Source organism: Porites lutea, chromosome 5 (assembly GCF_958299795.1).
Source record: "Porites lutea chromosome 5, jaPorLute2.1, whole genome shotgun sequence".
NCBI lineage: Eukaryota > Metazoa > Cnidaria > Anthozoa > Scleractinia > Poritidae > Porites > Porites lutea.
In genome coordinates this window covers 10282863-10302081 of record NC_133205.1, presented here as the reverse complement: position 1 = coordinate 10302081, position 19219 = coordinate 10282863, and the positions used below count along the sequence as shown (strand labels likewise).

The 19219-nt window shown below is 39.3% G+C and overlaps 1 protein-coding gene across 2 annotated transcripts in view; it reads right to left on the bottom strand.

Annotated features, from left to right (window-relative positions):
* The window catches only part of LOC140939085 (C-myc promoter-binding protein-like), a 45517-nt gene that overhangs the window by 17717 nt on the left and 8581 nt on the right, over positions 1–19219 (bottom strand). For both annotated transcript variants that reach the window (XM_073388640.1, XM_073388641.1), the window contains 17 exons: positions 17100–17192; positions 16815–16945; positions 15721–15787; positions 14576–14634; positions 13897–14041; positions 10727–10820; positions 9572–9653; positions 9042–9084; positions 8497–8575; positions 8219–8295; positions 7649–7716; positions 6577–6650; positions 5900–6045; positions 4059–4111; positions 3487–3555; positions 2324–2459; positions 1294–1334 (listed from right to left, as the gene is read on the bottom strand). In XM_073388640.1, the coding sequence (XP_073244741.1) occupies positions 1294–1334; positions 2324–2459; positions 3487–3555; positions 4059–4111; positions 5900–6045; positions 6577–6650; positions 7649–7716; positions 8219–8295; positions 8497–8575; positions 9042–9084; positions 9572–9653; positions 10727–10820; positions 13897–14041; positions 14576–14634; positions 15721–15787; positions 16815–16945; positions 17100–17192 (1457 nt within the window). The remainder of the gene's footprint in view (positions 1–1293; positions 1335–2323; positions 2460–3486; positions 3556–4058; positions 4112–5899; positions 6046–6576; positions 6651–7648; positions 7717–8218; positions 8296–8496; positions 8576–9041; positions 9085–9571; positions 9654–10726; positions 10821–13896; positions 14042–14575; positions 14635–15720; positions 15788–16814; positions 16946–17099; positions 17193–19219) is intronic.

Here is a 19219-nt window from a genome sequence, read left to right as displayed (position 1 = left end):
ATGGATCGAAATCAACCAGTACAACCTACTTCTGTGACCTTTTAAACCCGCTGAATGAAGCCTATGTTTCCTGAGAAGTCCGTTAGAGTGTTAAAAGAGGCGAAGAATGTAAAATTATTTTAAACGTTAGTTATATTTTTGACTTGACGTCTCGAGATGAGGTCGCATGTTTATTGCAAAGTGCGACAATGGAAGCGAAGAAAATAGCTGGTAGATGACAAAATAAAATAACAACTTGTGTAGAACAAATATTTCTCCTGGGTGTTATACGTAAAGTTTCGAATAGAAAAACATTGAGTGATGAAACATTTTGCTTTCTTGAAAAATGTTTGCTATCAATATTTACATTTTTTGCTTCGAGTAACTTATTGTTTTTTTACGAGCTGCTGATTTGCCCGCAACAAACTTTCTTGGAATGTATTGTTATTTTCCCGCAATCCAATTGGTCAACTTTGTCTAGGTGGCCCCAGTTACAGTAGCCGCGCTGTACGCAAATACTGACAAGGGAACTAAAGTAGCAACCAACAATCGTATTAGCCTCACGGATAAAAAATTCAAGCCTGATAATTTGAGACAAAAAGTGTTCTGTCGTTAATCATCATCATCATCATCATCATCATCATATATTATTATTATTATTATTATTATTATTATTATTATTATTATTATTATTATTATTATTATTATTATTATTATTATTATTTTATGCCCTAGTTAGAGTTCTGTATCGGCAGTGTAAATGACAAATAAAATGTAAATATCTTAATATCCACTTCCCTCCGAGCTTTTCAGGGATAAATGACAACACGGTATTGGGTGACTTTGCCACACTACTTAAGGTGCAGTTTAAAATTAATGAATTACATGTTTGGTTATGACCAACAGGTCATGAATGCCCTCTAATGTGAATATGAAATGGGACAGACACTAGGGGTGGATACCGCGAGAGCTTTGGATGTTCCTTTTGGATCTTTACGCCCAACAGTAGCAAATGGAGTGAAAGTTCTGTGGCACAGGGCCTACGATGTTTCGTCTTCATGCCAGAAGACTACACAGGTGAGCCATTTGCAGATGTCAGAGCGAAGGCAGGACTTTCTTCTACTTTTTTAAAGACCTTAAGTCTTGGTCAGGCAGGAAATCTAACCAAGGCCTTCCACTCCACCGTCAGGTACATATACCCAACCAACTGAACTAACTAGGTTGTACAATGCACTATACACTGACTGGAAAAATCTTGAAGAGAAACTCAACAGCCACAAACAACAACAGTAAGAAAAAAATCATTAAACTTACTTTGCCCAATAAATAGGACTTCCAGCGTTCTTTTTTGCCATCTACAAACAAAAGAAAGACAATGAATATAAAGCGCTAAACAAATGACACTGTGAACAAAGTTATGTCTAAACCAGTCCATTCAAGCTTGTGAACGTGTACATACAGCTTGCCCTACCCCCACCTCCTCCTACACCCCAGACAATTAGCCACAGAGGACAAAATATTTAACTACAGTAATATTTCACAATTATTCGCCGAAGGCGAAGTTAATATTGTATTTGTTGAATAATCCCCGAGACGAAGTCGAGGGGATTATTCAACAATATTAACTGAGCCTGAGGTGAATAATTGTTTTAGTATATTCTAGCCTGTTTCAAGCGTTCAGTATATTCACATGAAGTGATCTCAACAAAATCAGAAACCATCAAAGTCATCAGCACTTGGATATTTGTGTATTTTCAAAAAGGCTTTACTATGAAACTTTGGCAAAACACCCAGTTCACGACAGCGATTTTGTTCTGCTTTATATTCACCGCCTAGCGCGGTGAATCCGAGATAGCTAACCAATCAGATTGCTTGAATTACCAAGATCACTGAGTGTGTATATACTAAAGTGTAATGTTCAACAATAGGCATTGTTATCATTGGCGTGGTAATAAGGTATGGGGAATCACTCTCGCTGGGACAAGCCCAAGACCGGGCGAAAGTAGAAACGAGGCACGATCAACCCCGACTTTCTCGTCGGGTGGGAGGGTGGGTTGCTAAACTCGTAACTTTTACGGCCTCGAGTGCGGGGATCAAAGGAAACATGAGTAACCTCTTTTACAGTCTTATTTTTTTAATAATCCCCAGGGTATGAATTACTCATGGAAATGAGTTAGCATTACGGTTTTCATATCGAGGGAGAGAGAGAAATTGCGAGCGAGTTGTCTAAAAATCGGGGACGAGTGGTCCGGGGCAAATTTCCAGGGAGGCAGTGGGTTTTCTGACACACACAACCTTATGCCAACACTCATTTCTATCGCGAAATGTGAACAGTTTTCGTTACCAGCACAGATTGGTGCCTTTCTGCTCTTGTTCTTCTGGCCACAGGAGAAACCGGCGGAGTCATTATTGACTGTGCGTGAAGGGATAACTTCTCTGGCTTCATGAGTTGAACATTCAACACCGGAAACACTGGGTATCTGTTAAAGAAAGAAAAAAGTACGTATACAAGTTGTCACTACACACACGGTGGGAAAAGCAATTTCCCGTGGTATATATTTTCTTTCAGTGCTCACATGAAAGCAGCTTTATCACTCTCGGCTTCAATTACAGTCGAAGTTAAGACTTTTTTTTCACTACATACACCAGTTATAACAGGACCCACCGCACTAACTCACCTTCTCACGACACTCATAACTGTTGAAGGTTAATTGAGGGTTTAACAAATTAAAACATTAGGGAAACTGATGTTCTGTCTCTGCCATAGCTTGCAGAACCGGCGATATTTTTTTCGCGCTTTTTTAGCCAAGCGAGGGCAAGCTCCAAGAGGGCGTGGAGCGCGAGACACGGGGAAGGCCCCTTTTGCGCGTCTCGCCCGAGAAACGCGGAAAAATGACGCCTGTTCTGCAGACTCTCTCTATGACTGAGTTAAGTAAACTCTTTAATATTCTTTGAGGTGTAAACAGCGGAATTAACGGGCTCGGAGGCGCCCAGTTTTCTTACGCGACTTTCTGGACATTTCTCATGGCATTTTTCAGACTGTTCACAGGCCCTCTGTTTTTCCGTAAGCCATCGTCAAGATCGAGCGCTTACTGGCCATCTAGCTTGAAGATGACTTCCTTATCAACTTAGGGGGCGGGGGAGGGGAGGAGGAGGTTTGGGAGGAGGCGAGAAAAAATAGAGGGTCTGTCCCATCATCACAAACAACCAATAACCAAGAACCAATAATGAGAATAATAACCAATCAGATCCCTGCGTTGCTGGAGCAACACGCTCCTTGAATGCGAGTTGCAGTGATATATCGGCAGTCCCTCTTTTTTTCTCGCCTTCCTTCCTCCCTTCCCCTACCGCTATAAACCCCGACGCCCGGCTTCTCGGTACTTTTAAAACTAATTATAAAATGGCTGCTGGTGGCCGTAAGCGCTCGATCTTGACGATTCTACGGGAAAAAAAATAGGAGACTGTGCACTGTGTGTGATAAACACTTGTCCTCGAGTTGATACTTACGAATAGAGCTTTCCCTTGTCCATGGTGGACACATCGGGTGGCGTGACAACATACGTCCTCTGTCCACCTCTGTAAAACAACAGAACGTTTCTCAGTGCTTCAAGCGAAAAACTCACAAGAAAGAAGAGACTCACCTTTAGTAAAACCAAACTACATATTCAAGGCAATAATCAATCTCGCCATCTTCACGCGAACATTTCAACATTTTTCTGTTTGAATTTATAAAAGGGTACCTACAGAAATTTCAAGTGCGTTTTACCCTTGTGGTGAATAAAAAAGAGTTGAAAGTCGCTATTTAGGGCTTAAAAAGGACAAATTAATCGCTGGAAACACACGAAAAGTCGTCAACACCTAGTATTGGACAAGCCTCAAATGAGATTGTTGTTAAAAAATCCTGGAGGTACCTTTTTCAAATCCAGACAGATTCATACTTACAAAGTTCTGTGACCAATTAATGGCAACACCTTTGGTGTGCTTCCGCAAAGTAATATTCAAATAAAAGTCTGGGATTTTTGTCATAAAATTTCGACTTTGACAATTACAAGAAGTGAAAGGATGTTAATCATGTTTACCTAGTGATCGAGTCATCAACTTCAATCAGAGGGATGAATGGTGATGAGTCCAGCTGCAACCACAACAAAAACACACACTGATAAACCAGCTTCTTAAAGGGTGATGGTTTCGCTTAAGTTAGTATATAAAGGAAAATATAAGGAAAATATGCACTGTGTGTTGCATATTGCAATTTTTTTTCTTTGGCTTTTCTCTGCTAATTGGCGGAAAACTGGTGTACAAAGATTAAAGAGGATTTGCTAATAAAATGAGGTTTTCGCAACAAGCTGGCTAACGGATTTTTCTTAGACTCTATAAGGTGGACGCAATTTCAGTTTTAGTTTTAGTAAAGTTTTGCCACTTTACAAAGCTCCAAATAATTTTTCTTTCTTCAGAGGACATTCTTCCGACTAAGACAGTATTTTGGTCAGTATCTGCTATTTCGTTAGCGCAACGATTTACATCTTGTTCATCTGCAAATTAAGTCTTTGGCATTAAATTTGGCCAGACATAATGTCCGACCGCAGATGGCGAACCTTAAGCAACAGCGTCTGGGACGAACACGAAGACGAAATTATGACGTAAGCGCCCCAAAAAGACTGGGGCGAGACGAGATAAACTTTGCTTTCGGCCCGAAATATATAACTTTTAAGCTTGGGTAAACATAGAACGAACACAAAGTTTACGGATGGCAATCGTTTAAAGAAACTCGTGAATGCTATGCCGAAAACTTGTTCGATGAAGGGGACGTTTCAAGCCTAAGTCTTATTGAATTTTGGAGGTCTAAAAATCCTGAACATTTTCTATTTCAGCTCTACGAATTAGATGATGCAGCATGTCTTGCAGACAAACGTGATATCCGAGTACTTGCGAACTACCGTCAAATTTCTGATGTCTTCTACTGTCACAGCACTCTCTATGTGAGGGAATTGAAGGACTCTGCATGTTGTTAAGGCGACTTTCCTATCCTTGTCGATACGGTGACATGGCAAACTTAAAGTCTGAGCCATACAAAACAACAACAGATTGGGCGACAGATTAGTCACTGCTCTTTAATTTTGGCGCGAACTTTTAGCGTCAATTTATAATTTCACATGTGGAATTGCAGAATTGCTATGGCCAGGATGGCATCAAGGTTTTAAAATTTTATGAGTGAAGATGTCAGGGCATTAAAAGACGCTTTAGAAAAACCTAAACACACGAAAGAGCACATCAACGAGAATTCTAACAGGTATTTTGTCGAAAATTTCAGAAAATTGTGAGCTTAAGCCAAAATTTACGCTCTAAATTTTACAGTGCGTGGATTTGGAGTTCTCGATACGATAAACAAGTAAAAAACCCACGATTGAGAGCGAAATTTGTCACCCAGGATATTAATAAGAAATCAAAACGGCGACGGAAATTAAAAGAATTTGGACCAAACGCAAGTGAAATTATTCCCAGAAAGGACACAACTATTAGATGGACATCGACCAATGTAAGGGAATCCAAGACATGCTTGGATTCTCGATTGCATTCCGGAGTCCAGGTGCTGCATTCCAGTCTTTGTCAGTGGACTGACTTGGATTCTGAATTCTAATCGTTAGTGGGATTCCGGATTCCTTGAGCTGTATTCTGGATTCCAAAGCCCAGGATTCCGGGTTCCACAAGCAAAACTTTCCCGAAATCCGGATTCTACAGGCCAAAATTTCCCAGATTCCAGACTTCAGATTCCCTTACAAGGAGCAATGGACAGTGAGTACAAATACCAACGGTGTCGTTCTTGGGTACCTGAACAGCAGTGGCGATGAGCAGTCATGACAGTACTGCTTCAGATTAAGACATACGACCACAAATGTTATAACGAATATCATAAACTTACTTTCTCCAAACAGTTGTCAAAGAACGCCAGTAAGGAATCTTGAGAGGTTACGAATGATCTTTGTTCAATAAACCGGCTAAACATCTGCGTCCTGGTTAATGTCTGGAAGAACTTTGTTTGGGAACTTGGCCGACTCTTCTGAAATCCTACAAAAAAAAAAAAGAATAACAAAAACATGTAAAAACATGAAAAGACCCAAATAATTTATTACATGAAAGAATAAAGTTGGGCATCTGAGGAAACAGACCCCTCCACGGTTTTTTTTTCAAGTTTTAATAAAGATAAACACCAGTAAGCGAATATCCATTGACAATGCTAAGAAAAGGGCCTTAGTTTAAAAATTAATAAAGTTACTAAGTTTGAGGTAATACGGCCAGAGCGAGCAAAGATATTACTACACAAACACACGAAAATTACAGATATTTCTTGTAGGGTGATGGTGGGGGGGAGGGGGGCACAAACTTACCCCACTCCCACCATACAAACGTCTGTAAAATTCCGCGAATTTGCGGAGTTTTATCTCCCGTACTCGGTTTCAAAAAATCACATTTAAACTAGGCAAGTTGACTGACTGTAAAGCGTTCTTTCCAGCCGTTTTGCCGTATTTTCCTTATTTGGTCCCAGTCAAAACTTGAAAAAAATGCAGCAAATGAAAGAGAAAATATATATAAACATACCCTCGAGATCAAACAGAGATGTCAAGTCACATGTCTCTTGCGTCGGTGCAGACGTGATCGGCTTTAAGTAATCCCTGTAACGTAACAAATTAAGACATGAACATTTTTAACCAAGCATATGGTGAAGATGGATCGATACTACAGTCTCAGAAAAAACTGAATAGTTGGGACATTTCCACCCAACGCTGTTTTTTCCACTTCTGGCCCGTCTCCTCGTCTTCCCAATGTTGTTTACCGCAGTGAGAGCGATTTTCGTATGACCTTGAAATGAAAACGCGCGAACAAAACAGAAACAAAAAACGAGCGGAAATAGAGCGATTTGATTGGTTTATCGAACGGATACAAACGCGCGTGGCTTTTGGTTGGTTAAGCGAACGCTCGGCTGAAAAAACTTCATGCTCCAGAACTTTCTAGAAATCAATCGCTAATTCGTTTTGACGTCATACGGCAACACGATTGGCTCATCGAACAATGCCTTCTCCATATTAGGGCTTTCTTTGGCGGAAAAACGAAGAGCCCATGTTTTGATCTTTTCATTCATTGGCCGATAAAACAAATAACGAACACTTACCGAAACCATTTTTCAAGCTCTTACAAAAATCGCCCTAACTCAGATTACAAACCGTTGATCGAGAAAATGAGACCTCACCCTTCCCCCCGAAAGAGTTCTTCGAGAAGGATCAAAGACCAGACACGGGAGAGTGGTGGACATTAGGGCCATTTATACGAGGAAAAATAAGACGCGAACTTTCGTATAAACGGCACATTTCGTCTAAAATAAGACGCGACTTATTTTAGACGAAATGTGCCGTTTATACGAAAGTTCGCGTCTTATTTAAGACGCGTCTTATTTTTCCTCGTATAAATGGCCCTATTGAGCCTATGTTGAAGATCAATCAAACTTATCGTAAATGTAAATAAATTTTCCCCCTCGAATGCAAATGTTTTCCGAGGAATTCCCCCCCCCCCCCCCCCCCCAGCTATTACCGACTATAATAGCAGTGGACTGTATTGTACTAAAACAATCCAATAAATTTTTTCATAACATATAGCTGCAACAGTTGTCACGCACCTATAACCTTTGAGGATCGTGGCCATGAATCGTAAGAACGCATCTTGAATTGCAACCTCGATTTGAAGCTAAACAGGAAAAGAGGGAGAATAAAAACCTGTTTAAAAGGCGCGAAACTTCTGAATAGCGACCTCTTACTTGAATTTGCTGCTATAACGAAACAACCCAGAGTGAATGTTGCAGTCACGTAACGCCGTTCTAACTTTTTTGAGACTGTAAATCATATCCCATCGGGTGGCCATTCAAATAAAACCTATTCAGCAATACTTTCACTTGGTTATAAGTTGTATTTTCCACTGGCTGAGGAACGATATAAGTGGAAAATGCTTTCTCACACACCGCTGGGGCCTGGGACCGAGGGGTTGTTTTGAGTCACGTGCTCAGTGTTGTTTGTCAGCTGCTTTCTTGCTGTCCGCCATTGCTAACGAAATTTCAGAGCCCCAGTTCCCACCCAGCCCTTCGTTTGAGTTGAAAAACATACACTCTTTTCCTTTGGCCACTTCTCGACGTAAAAGGATTAAAATGCTAGTTGTACCAACATGAGAAAAAAAAATTCTAAAAGCAGCTCACTCTTTTTCTTGAATGCGAATTATCATGGTCAAGTGGTGCCAACTCTATGGCAGTCTCAGTGATGTCTCCACCAGATGCTGAAAGAAAGGGAAGACGTTCACTAACATTACTAAACTTAAATTGATACGGAAAATGGAAATGTTGGAATTTACTTTACCCAGTTATTAACCAAAGAGTGATTCCAACTCTAAGCTCTTTTCATCCAACTTTTCCTCTCTCTGTTTGCAGTGAACAGAGAATAAAAATATTTGGTATGAAATAATAATAACATCACTCACTTTCTCGTTCTTTGTGGTAGAGTTGATATAACTGGTAGTAGAGCTCATTTAACCTTTCCTGCAAGGCCTTCCCTGGTTTCTGCAACAGAACACGGGAATTAAACAACTTTATTAAAGAAGATCCGGCATCACAGTTATAGACGCAATTTTTGAAGTTGCGAGAAGAAAGCCTCATAAAAATTCAGGCTTGTACGGGATTCTAAGCTTGAACCGCTGCGATACCGGTGTAGAGCTCTACCAACTAAGCTAACAAGCTATCTAGGAGCAGGTCGTTGAATTGGTTAGTATTAAACCCGTGAAAGGGTGATGATGAGAGCTTGACTGCCTTGTTAGTTCAACTGGAAGAGCGCTGCACCGGTATCGCAGAGGTCAAGGGTTCGAATCCCGTACGCAACTACTAAAGTCGCGTCTATAACTGCGATGATCTTCTTTCATAGAATTCTTCACCCGTCAGTTCTCATATATGATTTTCATATATTCATGACTTCAATTTAAACAATGTCGTCTAAAACAGAAACCAGAAAATTCCAATGATTTTCACTCACTTTTGGAAGGGATTTCCAACTGGCGCTCTTGAGTTCATTTTCCCTGATGAAAAAGAAAAAAGATAAAATTTAAGTTTTCAAAGCGGTAGCCCTGATTTGCAAGCGAGAACTTTAGGGTTCAAGAAACTTAATCTATAAAACTTGAACTGGTCCCCTGTAAACGTTTCCAACCAAAGTATGAAAAAAATAACATTTTTTTGTGGATAGGCTCATAAGAAACTCCAGTTGTAGGTTTCGTGGGTCTGACTAAAATAATTATCACTTTTAAAGCCAAAACAGTGTCTGGAATTTATTCTAATCAAAATATTTATAATTGGAAAACACAAAAAAATTGACAAACAGAAGTTACCCTGGTGTCTCTAAGCCCAGAATACGCATAGAAAGATAAAAATAAAGCTTAGCAGTGAAAGTCAGTCTTAGTTGTATAACCACGTTGGTTGGTTTTCTGGATATAATTACACCTTGGCCCAGATGAACTTCTTCTGCCGATTCCATTTATGGACAGATCGCTGACTAAAGTTATTACTTACAGTGAAATCATATTTGTATCCAGGTCAACACAGGTTACATCGTCAGGAGGATCATACTGACCAAAGTAACGTGAATCAATTCCTACGAGCAACAGCAGTAAAATGATAGTGAGATTTAGAGACACGTTTACGCCAAACAGCGAACATCAAATTCCAGTTGCGAAATTCTCAAAATAGGAAATGAGCGGATGAAACTGTTATGGATAAAAATTTTCTGTAGAAGTCATAAAGAGTAAACGACAAGCAAAGAGAAAACTCGGTCACGTGGTACAAACTCACGTTTGCCGTTTGCCGTAAACGTGACTGTAAAGATGATGTTACACGAGACGATTCGCAACGACGATTTTTAGCGCAACACAGTGCTACAACTTTGTTGCGACATTGTTTGGAATAGTTACAACATTGTTCAACGTTGCAACGCTGTGTTGCGCTAAAAATCGTCGATGCGAATCGTACCGCGTAACATAACCTTAAATCTCTCTAATAATTGGTTTGTTTGACGTCAGGGCGTTGAATTCCAGCTTGTCCATTAGACCCGGTGCAGACAATCGAATGTTCGGTAATCGAACTTAATCGTTTGATTCAATTTGATTGGGTTTGGTAATCGAACATAATCAAAGTCATCCCCAAATTTTGCCAATCAAACATAAAACCAGCTTCATCTGGTTTCAAAAAAGGCGTTGAGGTCAAATAAGTTATGTACTGGCTTCAATTTCAAACACAAGTACACAGGCAAGAATGATGTCAGAGAGGGCAGATAATGTGAAGCCCAGCTTGAAACTAACCATTCTAAAAGTGATGATTAAAGGCTACCACAAGTGTTCTTTCGCTGTCGGTCTTGGTGTTGGTGAAAAGTTTGTTGCTAAGAAGTTAGTCAAGGACCATCGGTTGCACATGTTGATAGCAGTTAGATTCAGATTCATCCGCAAAAAATTTAATTAAGAGTTTTTTTTACATTCTTAGTTGTTTCTAATTCCCCCGAGCTCCTTCTCTGTACTTCCTCACTTGACTTTGACACGAAGACAGGACCACTACAATATCGCTACTTTACTTGGATTTAATTTAATAATTCAATTTTAATTTTAAAACCTAATTAGCCAGACATCAAAGAAAATCATTTCAAGAGAAATACACGAACAACAGACGTTAGCTTACCAACAATAAAAGGACAGGGGGCGTCAAGAACATCATTTAAACCCAAAGGACAGAGAGGCACATATGGACACTGCCAGCTGAAAGGAAACAGCAGCTGAAATAGAACAGTACAATTTCGGACAACATTACAAAATCAAACTTTCTTAAAAATACTTAACTATTTCTTTTAAGTCATCAGTGATCATAATTGATAACCCATTCGCTCCTGGAGATTTTGCCGAAAACGCGTTTTGAAGCTACTCGAGTGGTTTTCTGGTCACTGTCGTGCTATAAAGAGCTAAAACTTACCACAAACCATTTGAAGGTCATACACTTCACGACCTTCTGATCCAGATGCAAACTGTTAGCTTGTGAAGTTCGGGCGCGCGTAGAAAGCAAAATTTCGCTTTCTCTCCTCCCTTCTTTTTTCGCTTTTCTTGCCTCATTTTTTTTTCTCTTGCTGGGCATTTAGTAGGCTTCATTTTGGTGGGAAAAGTTTTTAGGAAAGCTTTTAGGATTTTAGGGTTAGGCGAAAAGAAAGGTAGGTGGGCAATGGAACACGATTTTCATGGAGATTTTCAGGTCAATGTTACATGGTTTTTGTCCTTTTTCCCCGGTGTCCTTGACTGAATTGTGCTCATTCTAGTATGGTTTGAAAGATCCCTTCACTCTGCACAAGTTAGCAGACAAAGTTGTCCTTGACCGTTAAAACTGATGACGTCACAAGCGGTAGAAAGGACGTGGATCCGCACGGGCGGTAACGGGCGGGTCAGGGGCGAATGGATTAAGTATCCAATAGAGAGGCACAGCCCAGTCAAAGTAAGCCAGCAGCCAGCAATTTTGCCACTTTAACTGGAATGTCTGCCTCCTCCTCAACACTTAAGCAAGGAACTCACATTCTTTCATGAAGACGTTAACCATTCAGAAGTCAAAGACAGTTTCCAGCTGGCTTCTGATTGGATTAAATCTGTACGAAAGAATGGGCTCCTTGCTGTAAGTTAATACAAAAACATCAAAGTTTTAGGTCTTTGCCACCTGCTACTCTAGTTATCCTGCCTACTATTGTAAAACATTTTGACTGGGCTGGAGATGAAAATAACTCGTTTAGAGTTGCTGTAGGAGGGAACAAGGACCCATAAAAATGGCAGATGAATATACTGTAGGGTGAACATAATTTCACAATGTTACATGCAACGTTTGAAAACTAAGGATGCAGTTAGTAACAAAAGTCATCAAAGCCAACTTAGTCCCACGATATCAAAATACATAAATACATCTACCCTGAATCTTTTCAAAGCTTTAATGTTTGTGGCCGTTAAATCTTAAAATGATCATTTTAAACAAGTTCTGAATTTCCGGAATATGCAACCAGGTACTTATTTCAAATTTTAGCTAAAAGGAGAGATGCTTCTTCAAAGGACGGCGCTTAATCGATGGGCGCACCGAGAAGTTTACGCCATTTACCAAGGGTGCAGCCAAAAAGTCAACAATTAAAAGACATTACTCACATAAAGGAACTCTGCAAGCATGCACATGGATATAGAAATAACCGAAACTGACTTAACGGAAAAGAAACTATTCTTCCATACTGATTTAGCTGAAGTCGAAGCCTAAAAAGTTAGACATAAATTGGCAGAAGAAGCTGGTTTCCCTTGTATCCCTACTATTTAAGAAAGAGAGGGGGATGGGAGGGGAGGGGTGTTACGCCGCAAAATGTAACAATTGACGCAAAATGTAACATTAACGCGAAATGTAACATTAACCTGAAAAGTAACAACTTTTGACGCAAAATGTAACAACTTTTTAACGCCAAATGTAACAACTTTTTGACGCACAATGAAACAATATTTTTAACGCGAAATGTAACAAGCAAAATGTAACACCTTTGAAATAACTGAGAGACTTGGACATGAGCCTTGTAGATAAAGTGTAAATCATTTGTTGTCTGGTGGTTACAAAAACAGTTTATTTATAAAGTTTTCTTATAATGTCAAATAAACTTACAAAACGTTTTTCGATAATAATAACTAAATTCTGAAACAGTCGAACGAATTGTTGATTAGTATATCTTTCTGTACATGTGTGTGACGCTGAAAAGAAAGTTGGCAATACAACATCCAGGACGTATTACATGGGTTAGGATGGTACATTTTTAGGGAGTTGAGCCCGTATGAAATCGAGGCGAGTATCTATTACTGATCATTCCTTTCACACTTTCATCGAGTGAAGACGCTTTCTGTTTTTATCCGACGCTGTCTGTTTTTACCCTCCTTCCCCCCTTTTCCCTAAAAGGAAAGTGTCGCGGAGGAGTCATCCGACTGCGTGAGATAATCAACAGTGTTAAATGGGCGTTGGCATAGTTAAGTTTTAAGGCAGCAGGACTGGGATGGTATGAAATTACTCACATTTACTGGAAGTCCGGTAAGAAATGAGAAATTTCATATCTATCTTATTGACTACGTTCAAAATTTTCTTTTGAAAGATTACCTTTCTTAACTTTTACTTTTAACTTGCATTTCAATTGCTGATTGGTGCGTGTTTCCTGCGGTGTTATTGTTCACATTTCTAGTCATATTCTTTTCACATAGCTTGGGATATTTTCCATACGTTATGTTTAATAAGTTAGCGTTGTTGTTATTGTCCATACTGCTATTCCAAGGTTATACATGACTTGTAACTTTATCACCTGTTTTACTACCTTTTGTAAGTTTATTTGACATTATAAGAAAACTTTATAAATAAACTGTTTTTGTAACCACCAGACAATTTACACTTTATCTACAAGGCTCATGTCCAAGTCTCTCAGTTATTTCAAGGCTGTAACATTTTGCTTGTTACATTTCGCGTTAAAAATATTGTTTCATTTTGCGTCAAAAAGTTGTTACATTTCGCGTTAAGAAGTTGTTACATTTTGCGTCAAAAGTTGTTACATTTCAGGTTAATGTTACATTTCGCGTCAAAAGTTGTTACATTTCGCGTTAATGTTACATTTTGCGTCAATTGTTACATTTTGCGGCGTAACAGAGGGGGCACTTATTCAAAGGGGGAGGTTACTGTTAATGGCCTCAGGAGTGGGCAGTTATTTGGAATAGGGCACTTATTCAAGGAAATAAGGTATTCTACTTTGGGTATTTGACAAAAACTGTATGAATAACTCCCTGGGAGCTTGTCCCCATTTTGAATCTACTCACTGTTGTTATAGCTTCAGCAATACTTGTCATGAGAGCTGGTCTAAGAGAGTGAATCAGCACTTTGTGTTCAGTGAGCACAAGATAGAACAGTAGCATGGCATTGTCTGGATGAAGGTAGCGAAGCATTGCTGTGTAAGATGCACCACTGAAAGAAAATCATCCAAATCAAATTCCTACTCATAACAATTTTGTTTTAATCCTTTAAGCCCAGGTCATAGTAAATAGTTATGTTTAGAATCAACAAAACCAACTGCCTCACCCCCAATCAATTAAGTGACATGGGGGTGCCTAGGGTATCAAGAGGACTCTACTGTGACCAGCCCCCCCCCCCCCCCCCCCACCTCCAACACGACACTGTCCCTCTTAATGGCAAATCATCACAACCCAGCCATGAGCTCAAATTTCAGGCACTCATCAAACTGATTCTACATTAATGGGAAGCAAAATAGAGAGGTAAAGGGGATATAGCCACTGCTACAAAGTTGCCAGACGACTAGTAAACCTACATGTACCACAAAAAAACTGCTACAAATTCCTTGGAGGACCTCAACTAAATTACTTGAACTGCTGTGATGATCAAGCAGTAGCCTTCCATGTGAACCCTGCACTTGTGAGGTGAGCTGCTGACAAATTAGAGGCAAGCCAATAAAATTGTTGTATAATGCTGGTAGATATTTACCTGACTGGTAGAGGAGTGTGGTAAGGCTGGCAGATTTCAAAAGGATCATACATGTTTGTCTATGGAGACAAAAATATAGAAATAGTTTAATTGTTACAGTCTTGTGGATTTAGAGCCCGCAATGTCAAAAGGCCACGATTGCTGCTTAATGTAAGTGGTTGCTAAATTAGCTATTTAAGGTGATGCCCTGGTTTTGCACTGCGCATCTCTTACTGCGCATAACAAGATGGCCTCCGTAAAAAAGAGCATTTGAAGTAACATTATTAAAATGAAGTTGACCGAAGAGAAAAACGTTTTTGCTCGCGGTTGTTTCTTGCCAATGTGGTGGGAATGTGCATAACTTAAGCGGTACGCGTGTTGCTGAGTTCGACTTCCTCATGGAGAACCTCGATAGTGGATGTTTAATTTATGCTTATTCACTTTGATTTTCATTTAAACGCTTTCTTTATCACATTGTGTCCTAAATGTGATATCTCGATGTAAATTCTGTAAAAATGGATTTTTTAATACTTTCTTCCCCCTTTCGCATACATTCTATTTTGAAACTCGACCCAGTCCTCTCTCAAAAATTAAGGAAAATGCATTTGGTGCGCACTTTCTGCAGTTCTACCGCAAAAACGAGTACGGTGACCCCCATTTTTTATTTCCTGATTTTAATAAGGACAGTGCTGCCTTTCAGTGAGAAAAAAATTGGCACAAATCTATGTTCAGTTTTTCGGCAATTTTACTAAATTGTACGGATTGAGCTGTCACGTGTCGAATAGCGCGTGTCCAAATTAATTCTACTTTCGAGCGTAAAGTAAAAACAAGAGCATTTAAAGGCATTTTTCTGGTACGTAAGTGGATAAACAATACATTAAAGTCAAATTCTGTGCGATACCACATGCATCATTGAAAAAATCTTTCCTTTTTGTCTAGTTTTGGGCTGCGGGCGGCTTTTGTCAAAGGGTCCAAAATAGCCGTATTTGTCAGCATTGTGACGTCAAAACGAGCACGGTGACCCCCACTTTTTATTACCTTTTTATCATCTTCTTGACTTGTTACATCAGTGTACCAAGTTTCATCTACAATCTATGTTAGGTTCTTTTACTAGGGAATCACCTTAAGGTTAATGTATGACAAGGTTGAAGAGAAAATGTACGTACCTGTACAAGAATTCTTGGTCTTTGAGGTGAAGGGAAAGGAACATCAAGCATCAGAATTGCTATGTACCTACAGCCAGGATGATATCAAATGTTAATTACTGACTGATCAAGTTTGATAAAAATTAACACATATTTCCATCTAACATAACAAAGGCAGCAAAGAAAGTCACATTTACAGCTTGCCTTCAGTCAAGCTGTAGCTAACTTGAGCTAGCCCCTCCCCCCCCCCCCCAAAAAAAGAAATTGACAAACAGGATAAATCTAATTAATTTATTATTAATTATTACTTAGTAATTAAACCTGATAATTGCACCATTAGTCAATTAATTAATGTACTATAGCTTTATAATTTAATTCATTGTAATAATAAGTGTAATAATTTCCCTTAAAAACAGCTTTTGATCCACATGAATTTATTGGGAATTTTAATGATAATATTAATTTTGTCTTATAGAACTTACTGTCTCAGTAGCAGAGATAAAAAAGAACATAAACACAAAGACCTGACTACAGCGCAATGTGTAACCAGGGTTGTCACAATTTGGCCACAGCTATTTTCATACTAACAAACCTTAAGACAAAATCAGGGCTGTCGATCATTAAGGTTTTAAGTAACTGGCAAGTAGCTGGTTAGCCTGCGTAGCAGGCGCTTGGAAGTAGTGGGCACAAGAAAAAACAGGCGCACGACCCTGCGTGTCTCCCTCGCACGCGCCCGTTCTCTCTTTCGCCCACTACTTCCAAGCGCCTGCTACGCAGGCTAGTAGCTGGTCATTTATCCCACAAATATAATTATCCTCTTATAATAATATTTGTAATGTTTGACTCATTTTTAAACTTAGAGTAGCTGGCTGATTTTATTACAGTAGCCAGTTTTTTTTTTCAGGCAGTTAAACAAGTCTGCTGCCAACTTCTAAGGAAAGCCCAGAAAATTAAGTGCTCACCCTTAACGACAACAAAATTATTTAGAAATGAAATTCTCTGTTCAGTTGTGTTCAACCAAGCCATTCACCATGAAACAGTGAAAATACAACATATTATGGTAACCAGTGATGAAGAAATTTCACATCTTCCACTGACTCTCACATTAACATTACCTTTCAATTGGAAGTGGCTGTGCTGATACAGAAATGCGATACAACTGCGATAAAAACTTCTTGAAGGCTTCAAAAAATGGCCAGTGAGACAACACACAGATGCACTTGTTTGTGTGCGCTACTTTCCAGCTCTGAAAAAAATTGCAAGATAAATTGATAGTATTCACTACAGGTGCAAGGAATGTTTGCTTTCTGTTCTGCATCACTTATAATGGCTAACAGCCAGAGGAATTATGATTTTCAAAGTATCACTGGCTGCATGCTCATGAGAATTCACTAGTTCACCTCATCCTCATTCAAATGCAAAGCATTTTTCCTTTCTTCTGTAAGTTGCTCCTCTGATAAAACTTCAAAAAATGTCACTGCTGCTCCATAGATCTACAGGTTAGGAAAGAATAAATCGGTCAAACAGGGCCCTGCCGTGGTGATCAGCAGAGGGTATGCTACAAAGTATATTTTTTATTTACCCCAGAAATCAAATGATCATCAAATTGAAGGTTTTTTACGATTTACAAGGGCAAACCAGTCGGTTTATGGTCTGGGCAAATGGTAAGCAAACTTCAGGATTAGTAAATTTACCCTTTGCAGAAATCAGTTCCCTTTACCTAAAAAAGGCTACAGAAGCCTGAAACTGGTATCAAAGATCCCATTTCACTTATGGAACACACATTTCTGTTTGAAATATTCTGTCTAGAAAAACACCTTTGCAGATTGTTTCAATGCTCCTGGAAATTGATTTCTCGCTAGAACAACCCAAAAAGTTGTGTTTCATTTACATTCAAACCGGATTTTCTGGAAACCTTTTACAAATGGTAAACAACCCAGAGGCACATCCAGACGTTCAGTATAGGGTGGGTGGGTGGGGGGAGGGCAGTCTTCACGACCCTGAGATAAGGGGGAGGGCCGGGCTCAAAAAAATTTTTTTTCAGCCCTTCAGGCCTCAGTTTGGTCTAAAAATAAGCCAACCTAAGTGTTGTTGATGATATTTTCTTTTTGAATGGGTCCGATCCTCTTTGTTTCATTTAGAGCCTGGACTGGTCCACTTTACCAGGTTAGCTTGGCTCAATATCTAATTTAAAATTCATTGTGTTTATATGTATACGAGAAGACAGGCTGGCCTAGCACTATACTTACCAACATGGCTTTGATGAAAATCCCATGAAATATTCAGGAAAAACCCATGAATCTTTTTTCATTGTCAAGAATATTGCATTTGTCAATTTCATGGCCTTGGTTCTGGACCATAAATTTTCCACGAATTATCTATCTAAATTGAAACACCATGAAAAAACTTGCCATTCAATTCATGGGTTTTTCAAATGTCATAAACATCCCATGAACTTAATTTCCTGGAAATTTCATTATCTTCTGTGTGGGTAGGATAATAATTCATGGGCCATGAATTATGGGCCATGAATATGGAAGTTTTCAAAGCTTTTTCATGGTTTTTTCCATGGAATTTTCAAGGCTTTCTCATGGCTAAAAACCGAGAAAAAACGTTGAGATTTACCATGAAAATACTTTGAAAAACCTGTGAAAATGCTGTGAATTTACCATGAAAAATTTAACAGGAATTTCATTTGTTTTGATTTTGCAGTACCCGCTTGCCAGGATTTTGATTGCTCTCTCCCTACCCTCCCCTCCCTATTTGTGCTACTGAACAGGGTCATGGCGGCCTGGATGCCTTGCATGGGGGCTTATGGATGGGTTGTGGGATTGTTTGCTATGGAAACAGTACAGTGAAACCTCTATTCAGGGCGGACACCCTCGGGGCTAAGACAAGTGTCCCCTGAATTGAGGTTGGGCTGGGGTTTGTTAATAATTAACCAACAAACAAAATATTATTATTTTAGCCGAAAAAGGCATCTGCTCCTGTAGGCTATGGAATCTACTGCAGTCATTATTTCAAGCAGCTAGACAATGCATAAAAAATCATGATAATCTTTATCTCTGCGATGTTGCAATTGTGTGTTGAATTCCCATCAGGGCAGTACATTGATTTAATGTTTTGAAAGCTGTTGCCATTCAGACTAGTGAACAATTAAACTTATCAATGATTTTTGTGGTCAGTCACTTTTTGATTTCTACATTTAAGGTGTCCCCTGAATGGAAGTTAAAACCACATTTCTGGAATCAGAAAAAGTGTCCAAGGTGTCCCTTCAATAGAGGTAACAAAGACAAAGATTATCTGAACATTTTTCCACGACCAAATTTTGTGTCCCCTGAATGGAGGTGTCCCTTGAATAGAGGTCTCCCAAAAGGAGAAGTTCCACAGTACTAGGTCTAAGGGCTGGCCGAACAGCCTACAATGAAAGACCCTGGACTCCTGCTCAGTGATGCAATGCTTAAAATTTATTTTCTCCACCTATTGTCCCGGCTTGGAGTCACTATAGCTACATGTAACT